Source organism: Schistocerca cancellata, chromosome 4, assembly GCF_023864275.1.
Source record: "Schistocerca cancellata isolate TAMUIC-IGC-003103 chromosome 4, iqSchCanc2.1, whole genome shotgun sequence".
NCBI lineage: Eukaryota > Metazoa > Arthropoda > Insecta > Orthoptera > Acrididae > Schistocerca > Schistocerca cancellata.
In genome coordinates, this window is record NC_064629.1 from 94,239,659 (window position 1) to 94,254,906 (window position 15,248).

At 37.2% G+C, this 15,248-nt stretch overlaps 1 protein-coding gene across 1 annotated transcript; it reads left to right on the forward strand.

Annotated features, from left to right (window-relative positions):
* The first annotated feature begins 8,671 nt into the window (after window positions 1-8,671).
* On the forward strand, window positions 8,672-14,327 carry LOC126183411 (ubiquitin-like modifier-activating enzyme 1). The gene has a single exon (XM_049925360.1). It carries the CDS (start codon window positions 8,771-8,773, stop codon window positions 11,924-11,926), a length of 3,156 nt encoding a protein of 1,051 aa, XP_049781317.1. The 5' UTR covers window positions 8,672-8,770; the 3' UTR covers window positions 11,927-14,327.
* Window positions 14,328-15,248: the final 921 nt, after the last annotated feature.

Genomic DNA, 15,248 nt, shown 5'->3' on the forward strand with positions numbered 1-15,248 from the left:
CAAACCAGCGCATAATGTCTACAATTTCACAAAACGCACTGTACTGTCTGTTAAATCATCCATTTTTGACCTGCTGGGATTAATTAGCCCTATTGTGATCACATTCAAGATAGTTTTGAAACATCTATGGCAGCATTCGTTAACGTGGGACGAGCCCTTGCCTCCAGAATTGGAGGCACTATACAGCGAAATTCGCATGACAAACAACATTTGTGTTGATTGTAGAGTCACTGGAGGAGGCACACCCATCAGCATACAACTGCATGGATTCTGCGATGCTCCGAAAAAGGTCTATGCCTGTTGTATCTGTTGTAACTGCGACCAGGATCGTCGCGGGGTAGCAATGACGGAAAGCGCGGCGGGACCCGCGGAGGGGCCCGCGAACAGCAACACAATGGGACAGGATGGACACGAACAACGAAGGGCAGAACGAATACAACAAGATCGAACAACAGAGTCACCAGGAAACACACACGTCCACTAGTACACAGAACAAGGAAGTAAGCTGTCTAGCGCGAAGCGATGTGTGAACCGACGTACGCGAGATTAGACTGGCTGGGTGAACGCGAGGCGCTATTTGAGGCGCCGCTATTGGGCGCTGGGACCACGTGTTCCACTGTGGCGCCTCTATTGCGCGATAACACGAAGCGAGCTCCTGTTATTCGCTCTCTGGGTGTAAACATCAAGTGAACTTACCTGTGGACTCATTCATCGCTCGCAGCTCCACCCACGCGGTCAAAGACGTTCGTGGGAAACTGTGTTTATGAGATACAGGTCACCACAGAAGCTGCGGTGTGGAGCCACGTATCTACAATGGAAAACCCAGCTGATCTGACTTTGCGAGGAGTGTCTCCTGCAGACCTGCAAGAAAACAAAAAATGGCTCTGAGCGCTATGGGACTTAACTTCTGAGGTCATCAGTCCCCTAGAACTTAGAACTACTTAAACCTAACTAACCTAAGGACATCACACACATCCATGCCTGAGGCAGGATTCGAACCTGGGACTGTAGCGGTCGCGCGGTTCCAGACTGTAGCGCCTAGAATCGCTCGGGCACTCTGGCCCGCTGCAAGAAAACAGCCTATGGTAGGAAGGACCAGTCTGGATTAAGGAAGATGTCACTTCACGGCCGTTATTAGATGCCTGTAGCACCTCAGAAGTTGCCAGAAAGAAAAGCCAAAGCCCTCTGTCACATCAACAAAGTAATCCACAGTGATCTCATTTGTCGATTCTCGAACTTGTCACGATTACAGCAGATAATGTCATAGTGTATCAGATTTATTAATTACTGCACAAATACAAGGGAAACAAGAGTAACTGCTGACTTGTTTCGCAATGAACTGCACGGTGCCTTGCTATGGAAGGCAGAATAGCACAAAAAGCTACAGATCCAACAGGAATCTACCAATTGGAGATTAATAAGCTAGTAGAACACAATAGCCAGCTCGAATCATTGCATCCTATCCTTGATGACACAAGATTACTATGGGTTTGTGGCAGGCTACGAAATACTGATCTGTCATATGAGGCAAAGCATCAAATTATAGCGCAACCTCATCGTCATCTCACAACACTAATGGTGGAAAGTGAAAATCGTCATCTTTCCCATGCTGGATGTCAACTGTTGCTTACATCTGTCACGAAGCAATACTGGATACCTAATGGACGAAATATCTTTGCTATGGTTAATACTCATTAACATTCTTTCACTCTTATTTATTTTTTTAACATCACTCTCTCTATACCCTTCATTCTGAATTTTTTTTTACTTTTTCTCTTCTTCATAGTTATTCAGTGCAGCCTGTACTTCTAATTCACTTAATGTGATGTAATTATCTGACATCTTAGTAATTTTAACATTTTACACACATCATCATTTACACATAAATACATAAACTTCGTACTAATCATAAGATTTCAGTAATAATCGTTATGTAGTTTACATTCAAGAATTAATTCCACAGTTTTACATATATAGTTAATTATAGTTACAGTATTTCATTGTTTATACATTCCTTCCAAATTACTTCCAAGATATTCTCCAATTGAGTAGCAGGATTTATTTTTAAGCCATGTGTCTAATACCTCCTTTAATTCAAAGAGGGTGAGCGTTTTGATTGATTGTGGCAGTTCATTATATAACTTTCTACTTACATGTTTGTGACTGTTGTGTGTCACTGATGGCCTAGTTTGCGGTATATCAAGTATGCATTTATTAATAGTGGTGTGCAAATGTAAATTCATTCTCTGTGTATATTGTTGTATATTTTATTGGGCTTATATTAAGCAGTTATACATGTAGAGACTTGGGAGGGTCATTTTGTTTAATAAGCTGAAGTGTTCCTAAAGAATTCTCATGGACCCAATCCTCATATACATATAATTGCTTTTTTTGTCATTTGAATACACACTTTGTGCCTCTTGAATTGACCCATAACAGAATCCCACATTGTTGCTGTGACTGAAAGAACGCATAGTAGCAAAGCATCAGTAAACTTTTACTGACAGAATATCTTACTTTATACAGCAGCAATATCACGCTTGTAAGTTCGCCTGTCAGATAGCTTATATGGTTATCCCATGAAAGCCTTTGGTCTATTTTTAGTCCCAGTAGTATGACACTGTGATTATCTTCTTTCTGCACCTTCAGATTATAATAAATTTCCATTGTTTTTGTGTTGTTTATACATAACTGGTTAGCAATGCACCACAACCTACATTTTTCAAAAAGTTCATTATTTTTGTTTACCATCTCTTGCATACTCTCACTTGTGGAGATCATGATCATATCATCACCATATATGACATTTTTGCAGGCTATATAGTTTGAGAAGTCATTAAAATAGACAATAAAGAGGAAGGATCCAAGAACAGAACCCTGTGGAATTTCTCTCTTAATCTTCATTGGTTCTGGCTTTTCAGTGTTCACATACACTAACTGTTGCCTGTTATTTAGGTATTATTTAATCAATATAAGTGGTTTGTCTACAATAACATAATATTATAATTTTTTTAACTATTATCTCATGCAATACTGAATCAAATGCTTTGCTTAAGTCTAAGAGTGTTGCACAGGTGGTCCGTTTCCTTTCAAAAACATTGTGGATTTCAATTATCAGGCTTTCAATAGCTTTTATGGTTGACTGATTAGTTCTAAATCCAAACTGGCTGTCATTAAGTAATTTATTGCTCTCAAAATGCATGTAAATCTGTGTGTGGGAACAGCTCTCTATGATTTTGGCCAGTATAGGGACAACTGATATTGGTCTATAGTTATCTGGTATTTTCTGTCGCCTTTTTTGTATATGGAAAATGTATCTGTAATTTTAAGGTAATCAGGCAAAATGCCATCATCAAGGGTTTTATTTGCAAGGTAGATTAGAGTAGTTTTAATTTCCTTAATTATAACCTTTATTACAAAGTTACTGAATCCATAGTAGTCTTCTGTTCTAGAGTTGTTCAGCTTGTTTGTAAAGTTATTTATATCTGTAGCAGTTATTCTACTCCAGTTAAATATTTTATCCGTTTTATTCTGTGATTACAAAAGAAAAGCTGCTGCATCAGTTAAATCACCACTTTTTGGTGCATAGGCATTTACCGAATTTATGCAGTGTTTGTTGAGAGTGTTACAATTAATTGGTTTACTGATTTTTCCCTTTCCCATGTTTATCTGTACTTTTAACTATGGTCCAGGCACCTTTACATTTTTTTAGAATTTAAAATATATTCTTCATTTGCTTTCATTTTTGCTGTTTAATTTCAGATTTGTATATGTTCTTGTTTTCTTGAATGTCTTTAATTTTGTTCTTCAGCATGAGTAAAAGAGGTCTAATTTTATTGAGGTGTGGGGTGTACTACTTTTTTAATAATAAGTTTATTGCAGCCAAATAGTCATACAAATTCAATGTACAGTGATAATAATAAGATAAATTAGAAATTTCACATATTGTGATTTGCATAGTCACTTATTGTTCATGTCCTTTTGGTACAGAGCCCTATTTGGTATCGTTTGCAAATTTGGTGTCACAGTTTACACTCACACATTTCGTTTGGTTCATGATATGACGTGTTGTTGCAAATAAGGTGGTGGAAATCATGGACTGTCAACCTGGTATGTAGTTAGAATCCTAGTATCATCAAGTGTCAGATTTCCAATTTAGCAAATCGAAAATGTATCCAACAATCACACTAATCCATAGAATTCCGTTTCTCATGTTTCTATTAACCTTTTTACACATTAGGCAACTCAAAGTTCTACTATTGTTAGGAGCTGTCTCAACTGTAAACATCCTGCTTGCCACCAAATTACATATTTATCAATACTATCTCATAGCAGTTACTTATTTTACATACAGAAACTAAATCCCTAATTAGACTGTGCAAATTCTCAAAGCAGTAACTTGTGATACGCTTTTGACCTCAAAAAAGACAGTCTGCTTGTAGTTTCTATTCCACGTTTTCAATTAATCTTTGCAGCAAGGTGTTGTCCCAGAGATATTAAAATTTCGTATTGTAAAACAAGGAAAACATTAGAGAAACTGATGTATAAAAAACTATAGCCAACCTCAAGATTCACAGCATCGTCAACAAAAACCAATTTGGTTTCCAAAATATATCAACAGAGCAGGCTATTTCCTCCCTCACAACTGAGGTTTTTGAATCAATAAATGACAAAATGTCACCTATTGGAATTTTTTGTGACTTGTCAGGAGCCTTAGACTGGGCAACCCACAAAATTTTTTAAAGAAGGCTGATTTGTATGATTTGAATGGTAGAACAGGTAGGTAGACTGAATCATATCTACTCAATAGAAAGCAAAATGTGATACTTAATGGTACTGATGGCTGTTCTGTTTCAACTGACTGGGACACATTAAGATATGGACTGCGACAAGTATCCATTTTGAAAACTTTACTGGTTCTTATCTTCATCAATGATCTCCCACTTTGTGCAAAAAGTGAGAGTAAATTTACAATTTTGCTGATTACACTACTACTCTGTCTGGAGCAAACTAGAAAATAAATTTAATGCTGTGCTTGTAGACATTTTACACTGGTTTCAATCTAATTTATTGACACTAATTATTGAAAAAAACTTGATATATGAAAGTTCATGCAGCGCAACAAGAAAATGAAGTAATCCAGTTGAGCTGTGATAATCAAAATATATTACATTATGAAGTTTCAAAGTTCCTGGGCACTGTGATTGATGGAAAGTTAAATTGGTCTGGGTATAGTCCAGACCTTAAAAAAAAGACTCTGTGTGCCAATATATTCCCTGCCTGTAATTACCCATGTTGGCTATATGAATGCTATCAAAGCTGCTTATTTTGGCTATTTTCACTCTATCATGTGGAATGGTAAAATTTTTGGGGGTAATCAAACTAGCCATTAAAATCTTTGTTGTACAGAAGAGAGCAGATAGAATCACCTAGCTCTAAATGTAGAAAAATGTCAGCTAATGGAGATGAGTAGGGAAACAAACCCATAATGTTCAAATATGGCACTAGTAGTGTGCTGCTTGAGACAGTCATATCCATTAAATACCTGGGCGCATCGCTGAAAAGTGATATGAACTGGACAAGCATGTGAGGTTTGTGGCAGGGAGGGTGAATGGTCGACTACAGTTTATTGGGAGAATTTCGGAAAAGTGCGGTTCATCTGTAAAGGATGCCACATATAGGATGCTACTATGACGTTTTCTCGAGTACTACTCAAGTGGCTGGTGTCTACACCAGATTACATTAAAGTAAGACATTGAAGCACTTCACCATGTTAATTTCACTTCAACTTCTAATCTTACTCACCAGTTTGCTGCATTTTCGTTATTGTTCATGATGTTTATTGTATCAGTATAATGATGTAAAACTGACTCCTACCACATCCTTGTGATTCATCACAACAAGGATCAGTGGAATGTGGAATAAATAAATAAATAAATAAAAACAACCAACCTTATCACATTGACTAGTTGAATAGTGAGTGCCCATGTCTTGATGACAGTTGCTGAGATTCTGTCAATGCTAACTGAATAAGAAATTTTTTAACCCACTAAAGGCTTTTACTACACCATATTTAGTGACTACAATAACGAATATTGACCCTGTACACATGTCATTTTCCTAATTTAGTGTTAGATATTTTTTAGCTGGTTATTTTTGACCAGATCATTGGCTATATTTATAAATAATTTGCTGGAAGTGGTTACAGCAGCTTCTGGATTAATTATCATTTATTGTGTTTCATTTCTATGTTTGTGTACTTTTTATAATATTTGACGTTTCTTTCATCTTTTTTGTTAGATTTGTGAATGTACTCATCATTGTGCATCCTTTTATCCTGTCTCATCACTGTTCTTGGGATGAATGTGTAGTTTTATAGTACTTAAGTAGTTGAGGAGACATTGCTTTGTATACATAACTTATGGAGTATTCTTTCATTTTACAGGAGGTCTTTATAACTGGTGGTAATACAATTTGTATGTCTCTGGGCGTTATTTAGCATTGCTTTTTTGTGGAAACGCCTCTTCAAAATTATGGACCATTTCATCAAGAAAAATGTTAAATTTCTTGTTGACATCACTGACATACTTCTCTGTCCACTTTTCTTTACTTAGGAGGCCATTTAGATTACCTAAGTTAACTTCAGTGTAATCCTTTCATAAAGTTTTAGGTGGGTTAGGTTTCAGCTAACTTTATTTGCATTGACATTTAGTGTGAGAACTTGGTGGTCACTGAATCCTACATTGTATACTTGCAGTGCTTTGCTGATTTATTTCTGTTTACAACAATTTGATCTAGGGTAGCCTTCGATGTGTGTGTTGTTCTGCTGTACCATTTACAATGCCATGTAGATTATGCAATTTTTCAAGATTGAACAATGTCATCCTGTTTCTATTTTGGTAGAAAGTAAATCTTAAACGCTTCACATATAATTAAATATGTTTCCACAGGGTTAATTTGCTTAAAAACAATTCCAATCTGTGCAGGAAACCATTACGATGACTCGAGGAGGAGGGGAGGGGGAGATGATAAATTGTATCTACAATGAGATGTAGTTTTTAAATTCTATGTCTGCACTTTATAAGATTTTGTCTCCTCTATTCCTATTAGTGTAGGTAATTGATTAGGTTCAACACGTTGCTTGTGAAGGTGGCTACCCACCTTTTATCTTTGGCCCTCGGAATAGTGATCACACAACTTGAAGTTTACAGTGAAATCAACTTCATTAAACTGGTGCAGAGCTAGTGCTCTGTAAGGAAAACTACTGAAATATCACTACGCTTACTGGTTAGTAGAATATTTAATTCTTCAGTTTTGTTGGGTAAAAGTTGAACATTGTGACACTAAATTTTCAGATTTATAATTGAGCTTATGAGAGAGGTGTGAAGTTATATTTACTGTGTCACTCACATTTAATTTAAATTTTGCAGTTTCCATATTCATTGGTTAGTCCTGGAACTGAGGCTAGGTATCAAAAATTCTGTAGAGTTGAACATTTTCTGGTTCTTGCACTTTTTCTGCTTCCCTCTGATACTGCTGTTGGTGGTGGAGGCACATCATGTGATCAGAGGTCTTGATTTGCTGGTGATTGTGGAGGGCTCAGTACTTGGGCTACTGATGAAAGAGCAAAAGTTAATGAATTTAATTTAGTGTTTAAGTTTAATTATACTTTTTTTACAATATTCCAGATTTCTTTCAGTCATATATTGTTTACAGAAGCTGTTCAGATGAAGTCTATGTGCTGTGTGGAATATCCCCCTAATCTACCTATGTCCACAAATAGTATGTTTGTCTGTTTCTTATAAGTATTAAACATATCTTCAGTTTGCATTTCTAACTTCTACATTGACACAGAATCATATAGGCGAATTATGTCGGTTTGGAACTGAGAAATCTAAGACATTAGTGTTTCATAAACAACGCAATATGTTGCTAACAGAGTGCTGAAGTTTTCTCATTTCATTTCTAGCCTCATCGTTTGCGCTGGCCTAGAACATGGTAACACAACCGGGACCCAGATTATCCGTCTTAGGGTTTATTGCTGCCACATACTGGAAAGAAACATATAGCTTAATTGGAGCTGCTTTTCTCTCGTCACTCACGCAATGTTTCTTCCTTGTCTATTCGCATACATGCATATGCACACTGCTTAGGTTTTGCGTGAATCCGGCCTGAATTGGTTGTTAAATAACGGCTCTACGCTATTAGTTTCTGTTCCTTCGTGCAAATCAGACAAGGGTCCAAGAGAATTATTTAGTGTCAGAGTTTCCTTTCTGTTCTTTCAAAACAACAGTTTTTCTGTCGTTGCTTTTTAAAACAGTTCTCCATCCTGACTAGTCTAGTCGGTTTGTACATGGAATAGTTTAAGTCCATCACATGAAATAGTTGAAGTCCATATATAGGCAACTGGAGAAATTGAAATTGTCGTTGTACAACATCTACTCACAGTTTCACCATATTTACCTTCTTCCTGGCTTTATCCCGCAATCGTACAAGTGGCCCTTACGTGATCCTGAAGGTTTCCATCGTGTAAAGGTGGTGGTAGAGAGCTAGGCCACGGCCGCGAGGCCGTGGTTGAGCTTCTATATATCTGCAAGTTTCCATTGCCTACAGAAACAAGGATTATCGGTACATAACAAAGGCTGTGGGATTGTTGGCATGTTACCTTTGACATAGCGGTGAGTTGTTCTTCGTATTCATGTAGTTCGAATTGCTTTGTGAATATTACTGTGGAGCGTAAACGAAAGTGACTGTGAAGTTTGTGTGTCCGATGTCTAGACTGTCAGTGGTTTCTAGTGAGGTGGATCTCCCTGCTAAGAGGCGCAAAATTGACTCCAAATATACAGCTGTTGTAAAAACTGTTTCAAGTTATACGAACATGGCGGTGAACGGAGTTAACGGTGTTGCTGAAATAGATGAGGGGCTATATTCCAGACAGCTCTATGTCTTGGGACACGAAGCAATGCGTCGTATGGCTACATCAGACGTTCTAATTTCAGGACTTGGTGGTTTGGGCGTTGAAATTGCGAAGAATGTAATTTTAGGCGGCGTTAAATCTGTGACGTTGCATGACACTGTTGCTTGTGAAATAGCAGATTTGAATTCACAGTTTTACCTTACTGAAGAAGATATTGGCAAAAATAGGGCTGAAGCGTGTCACAGTCAGCTGGCAGCCCTTAATAACTATGTCCCTACCAGTGTCCACACAGATAGCTTGACAGAGAGTTTCATAAAGCAATTTAAAGTGGTTGTTTTGACAGAAAGCACGCTAGAAGAGCAGCTGCGAGTTTCAGAAGTCACTCATTCCAATGATATTGCTCTAATCGTGGCAGATGTGCGTGGTTTATTTACACAAGTGTTTTGTGATTTTGGTGAAAACTTTACAGTCGTTGACGTGAATGGTGAAAGCCCTGTGTCGGCTATGATTGCGAGTATTTCCAAGGATGCAGAAGGATTGGTGGCTTGCGTGGACGACGCACGTCATGGCTTCGAAGACGGCGACTTCGTGAAGTTCTCGGAGATCGAAGGTATGACAGAACTGAATACTTGTGAACCACGAAAAATACGTGTCCTTGGACCATACACTTTCTCAATTGGTGATACAAGTAATTTCAGCGATTATATTCATGGTGGAATTGTTACCCAAGTAAAGATGCCGAAAACTGTGAACTTCAAACCGTTGAATGAGTCTCTGAAGAGTCCAGAATTCGTTGTGACAGACTGGGCAAAATTTGATCGAGCAATGCAGATCCATTTGGCGTTCTTGGCACTCCATGAATTTGTTAAACAACACAAAAAGTTTCCCCGAGCGTGGAACTCGGAGGATTCTGAAGAATTTTTAAGGTTGGCGGAGAAAATAAGGGAAGATAATTCAATTGACGCTGAATTGCAAGTTGATATCCTTTCCTTATTTTCAAAAATTTGCAGGGGAGATGTAGCCCCACTTGATGCTGCTATAGGTGGCATTGTTGCACAGGAAGTCATGAAAGCATGCAGTGGAAAATTTAACCCAATTTTTCAGTGGTTATATTTTGATGCTCTGGAATGTTTACCTCTTGATTTGTCTGACATGACTGAAGAATGCTGTGCTCCATTGGGGAGTCGACATGATAGACAGATAGCGGTGTTCGGGAAAGATTTCCAAGATCGTTTAGGTAAATTGAAGTACTTCATAGTAGGTGCCGGAGCGATAGGGTGCGAACTGCTGAAAAACTTCGCGATGATGGGTGTTGGCACCAAGGATGATGGGAAACTTATAGTTACAGATATGGATTTGATTGAAAAGTCCAATCTGAATAGACAATTCTTGTTCAGATCTACAGATGTGCAAAAGCCAAAATCGGCGGTAGCCGCACGTGCTGTTAAGATCATGAATCCATCTTTAAATATAATTGCTTATGAAACAAGGGTTGGTCTTGAAACTGAAAAAATATATGACGACCAATTTTTTGAAGAATTGGACGGTGTTGCAAATGCTCTGGATAATATTGACGCTCGTATTTATGTAGATCGCCGTTGTGTTTACTACCGAAAGCCTCTGCTCGAATCGGGCACGTTAGGGACTAAGGGTAATACACAAGTGGTTGTGCCATTTCTGACAGAATCATACAGTTCATCTCAAGATCCGCCAGAAAAGAGCATTCCAATTTGTACGCTAAAAAATTTTCCAAATGCAATTGAGCATACATTACAGTGGGCTCGTGATGTATTTGAAGGTCTCTTTTGCCACAGTGCTCAGAATGCTGCTAAGTATTTGGAAGATCCATCATTTGCTGAAAAGATGCTGAAATTACCAGGTGTTCAGCCAGTAGAGGTATTGGAGTCTGTAAAACAAGCTCTTGTTGATCAGCGCCCTTTTAGTTTTGAAGACTGTGTAAAGTGGGCCAGATGCCATTGGCAGGAGCAGTACAACAATCAAATACGCCAGCTACTCTTCAATTTTCCACCAGATCAGTTGACCTCCACTGGACAACCATTCTGGTCTGGACCTAAACGTCGACCAGAACCTTTAGAATTTTCTGTTGATGATCCATTACATTTGGATTATATTATTGCTGCCGCTAATCTGAAAGCTGAAGTGTATGGTATACCTCAAAACAGAGATCGTGGAGCTATAGCAAGTATGGTGGAGACTGTAGAGGTACCTGAATTTGTTCCAAAGTCTGGGGTTAAAATAGCTGTAAATGATTCTCAGGTTCTGTTAGCAGAGGCTTCTGGTAATGGGGCTGTAGATCATGATCGAGTTAACTCTTTGATGAAGGCACTGCCAACTTGGGAGAATCTTAAAGAACTTACTATAAAGCCACTAGAGTTCGAAAAGGATGATGACACCAATTTCCATATGGACTTTATTGTGGCAGCTTCAAATCTTAGGGCTCTAAACTACAGAATTCCACTTGCCGATCGCCATAAAAGCAAGCTCATAGCAGGCAAAATAATTCCTGCCATTGCCACTACTACTTCAGTTGTGGCTGGTTTTATTTGTCTTGAACTATACAAACTGACCCAGGGTTTCAAAGTATTAAATCGCTACAAAAATGGATTTATTAATTTGGCTTTGCCTCTCTTTGCATTTTCAGAGCCTATTGCTGCACCAACAATGAAATATTATGATAATGAATGGAGTCTGTGGGATCGTTTTGAAGTTTCCGGTGAACTAACCCTTCAAGAATTTCTTAATTACTTTAAAGAGAACCATAAGTTGGAAATTACAATGCTATCTCAAGGAGTCTGTATGTTGTATTCATTCTTTATGCCAAAAGCAAAAGCGTTAGAGCGAATGTCTCTTCCTATGTCAGAAATTGTTAAAAAGGTGTCGAAGAAGAAGTTGGAACCCCATGTTAGGGCTTTGGTTTTCGAGTTGTGCTGCAATGATGATGAGGGTAATGACATTGAGGTACCGTATGTGCGGTACACTCTCCCATGACAGCATTAATTCAGTGTCATGCTTTACAGTATTACAATTTTAAGCCCTCCTCTAATTTTATGTGCTTATTGTGCTCTGAAGTTCATGCAATTATTGTTCAGGAGTGTTTCCCATAAGGGGGAACAGTTTCGTTGTTAATCCTTATGAAATTTTATGTCATCTTTGTGTTTCTTGGAAATGTCTGTAGGTTTTTGTTAATACAGTGATTGAGTGACTGTGTGTGTGTGTGTGTGTGTGTGTGTGTGTGTGTGTGTGTGTGTGTGTTAGAATTTTTAATTTATTGCCACCATATCTTTTATCAGAACAGTTTCTAGTCTTGATCTCAGTATTGAAATTTTAAGATAAACATCCAGTTTTATAAGTCCAAAGGACAAAAAAATTATGGAAGTGAAGTACTTACATTTTTATGTTTTGTAGTTTCTTGCCGTGTTTAATCATGTGGTGATATTTTTAGTGTTTAATTAAATTTCATGCAAAACTTGCTAGCCTACTTATATCCTGGAAGGTTAAGGGATTAGCCCTTTATTGTATATTGTGCATCAGTATTTAATATTTTGTGATATTGTCTTCCTAGAATAGGCCTATGTAACTGCAATGCTGAAATATTAATTTTGGTGTAACATTTCGATTTGTTTTACCATCTTCAGTGGAAATAATGCTTAGGTTATACATTTTTGTCATAATTTGTTGGAAGGCTTTTGATCTCTACATGCTTCACTTCAAAATTGTGGTGCTCATGTCTTAAGACATCCTATTCATATTTATTTTTCTGTTAAGATTATCACATATTTTTAAATACTTCAAATTCTGAAGTGTAGTACAAATGTGAAAGTCTGAAACAGTTCTGAGAGATCCATTACCACTTGTATACATTGTTGACCACCCACAACTGCAGTATTATGTGGTATTGTTGCTGGAGCAATTTTATTTATCTAAAGATTTAAATAGCTAGTCAAGTCCTGCAATGTTTCTCATTCCTAGGATACTTTACTCAGTGCTGTATTTAAAATGCTCATTTTTAACAAAACATTTGATATCTTAGTACTTGTGAAACTACAAAGTTGAATGGCATAATTTTTCACTAATGCATTTTTGAAGCTTGCTAATGTGTGTACATCAACATACTCTTCAGAAGTGATAAAAAAATACAAAAGTTCTCATGTAATATAGTTTATTACACTCCACACTAGTGGTTTGTATGTGTGCAGTTGTAAAGTACTGCCTCTATTTTGTTAATGATTGAAAGATACCAAGTGCTTTGCAAATGATGTGTGCAGATATTTTCTGTGTAAGTCCAGCTGTTTCATGGCCTTCAGTTTAATGCCTACATTGGAATGAAAATTCTTGAAAATCTTCAGCACTGTATGTAATGAGAACCTTGGTATATAAGCTTAGATACTGAATAAAGCTTCATTGCAGCAAGCAAATGATCAGTTCAGTTGAAATCAGATGATTGGTAATATAGGGAAACTTTGAGATAACATTTTACATAATGTGTTGAATATTTAGATGTGGTGATGCATATTATTTTCATACAGAAATGTATAAATTGTGAAATTTCTAAAGGCTATACTTGAATAACTGCTGACCTGTGAAGAGCATCATTTTTGTCAATAACAGAACATATTTTAAATGCAATTTTGCATATTGTGCAGTACTTTCTGGCTGGGATTTTTATTTAGGCACAGTGTTAGGAAAAATATATTTTCATGAAATTCATTTTTTTCTTTTTTAATTATAATAGCACTGAAACTTAATGAAGTTTGATTACAGAATGAAACATTCACTCTGGAAGCATCACATAGTGCTAAATTACCTATGTGAGAAAGGGTCAAAAACTAAAATTTTTGGCATATGTGGGAGACTGACGGTTCGCTGGGCTTATTGATAGTGCACATATTCAACTGCCTGTGATGATGCCATTCCTAATATATGTGCATTTTCAAAATGTGCAGCTGTTGCATACAGTTTTTGTATCACTGCAACACTGTTTTAGAAGATTTAAAGCATCTCTTTCTGTGTGCATTTTGTATTAATATTGTTTTTTATTTCTTATCAGTCTTGTTGAATATCTGTGCTGTGTCCATATTTTTTTATTTAACATGGTAGTGTGTTCTGTGAGCAAATTATTGTTTAGTGCTCTTTGAGAACAGCATAGGAATATTGAATGTAGTGTTTATGCTCACATAAATTATGTTTTTAATGGGGGTGCATTTTTGTTGTCAGTCCTGGCTTTGTATATCAAAGAAGTATGTGTAATGTGTCCTTAGAATTGGGTAAAATGGTATCTGTACTACCTTTTTGAACTGTGTGTTTCACATGTAGACAGAATTGTGCATCTGATTGTCCTGCATGATTTACTGTATTGGGTGCACTAAAATAAATCTTATTTAATCATTTACTTAATCTTTTTTTTTTTAAAAAAGAAAGAAAACAGAACCTTTGTCCCTTCTCAGTAATAACTGTAACAGTTGAGTGCCGTGTGCACTCATGATTCGGATTTACTGCTAGTGACAAAGACAATGAGACAGAATGAAATGTCACCCTGAAGCAGTGTGTACACTGATTAGAAATGTCCTGACGTATTACAATTGATTGACAGACTGGAACTTGAACTTTCCTCCCAGGAGCATAAGTCCTGCAAAGTATACGGGAGAATTCAGGAGTTTGGAAGGTAGGAAAAGAAGAGGTACTGGTGGAAGTGAAGCTGAGAGAGCAGTTCATGAGTTGTGCTTGAATAACTGTTGGTATAGCAGTTGGTTCCAGGGGGCAAAAGTCCCAGGTTGGAGTTTTGGTCTAGCACTGGAAGCTCCACAGTGAGGCAGATTTTACAGCAGTGAAATGACCACTTAGAATTACTTTCTTTCCATCAGTCCACAGTAGATGAATCAGCATATGTGAAAATTAGGCAGTAAAATGTGACTAATGTGCCGAAGGGTATGAACAGCAGAACTTGTGGAGTAAACATCAGTTTTAGAATTTTCATTGTTCTGTAGTTCGATTTTGGGGCGTAAATGTCATTTGCAGTTTAGTTAATGGAGAGCAGGTGCTGTGTATTTCCTGCTGTAATAACATTTTTTATTTAATGTTGTATAAACAAGTCAGATATGTTCAGGTATATGTTTCTAGTTCTCTGAATACTGTCTCAGGTTTTCCAAGTATGGTTGTAGCTTACATGTTCAGTAAGTGGCAGTGACTTGGTGCAATGTGTTTCAGTAGAGCTCCAGTTGAAATGTTAACTTGTTCAGTGGAAATAATTTATATGTGCTGTACTGTAGTGGACCTGTACACTATCTTTACATTTTTATATTTTACATGTTCC

Excerpts from the sequence above, each read along its gene's own strand:
- LOC126183411 (XM_049925360.1), top strand. The coding sequence starts at position 8,771 with ATGTCTAGACTGTCAGTGGTTTCTAGTGAGGTGGATCTCCCTGCTAAG.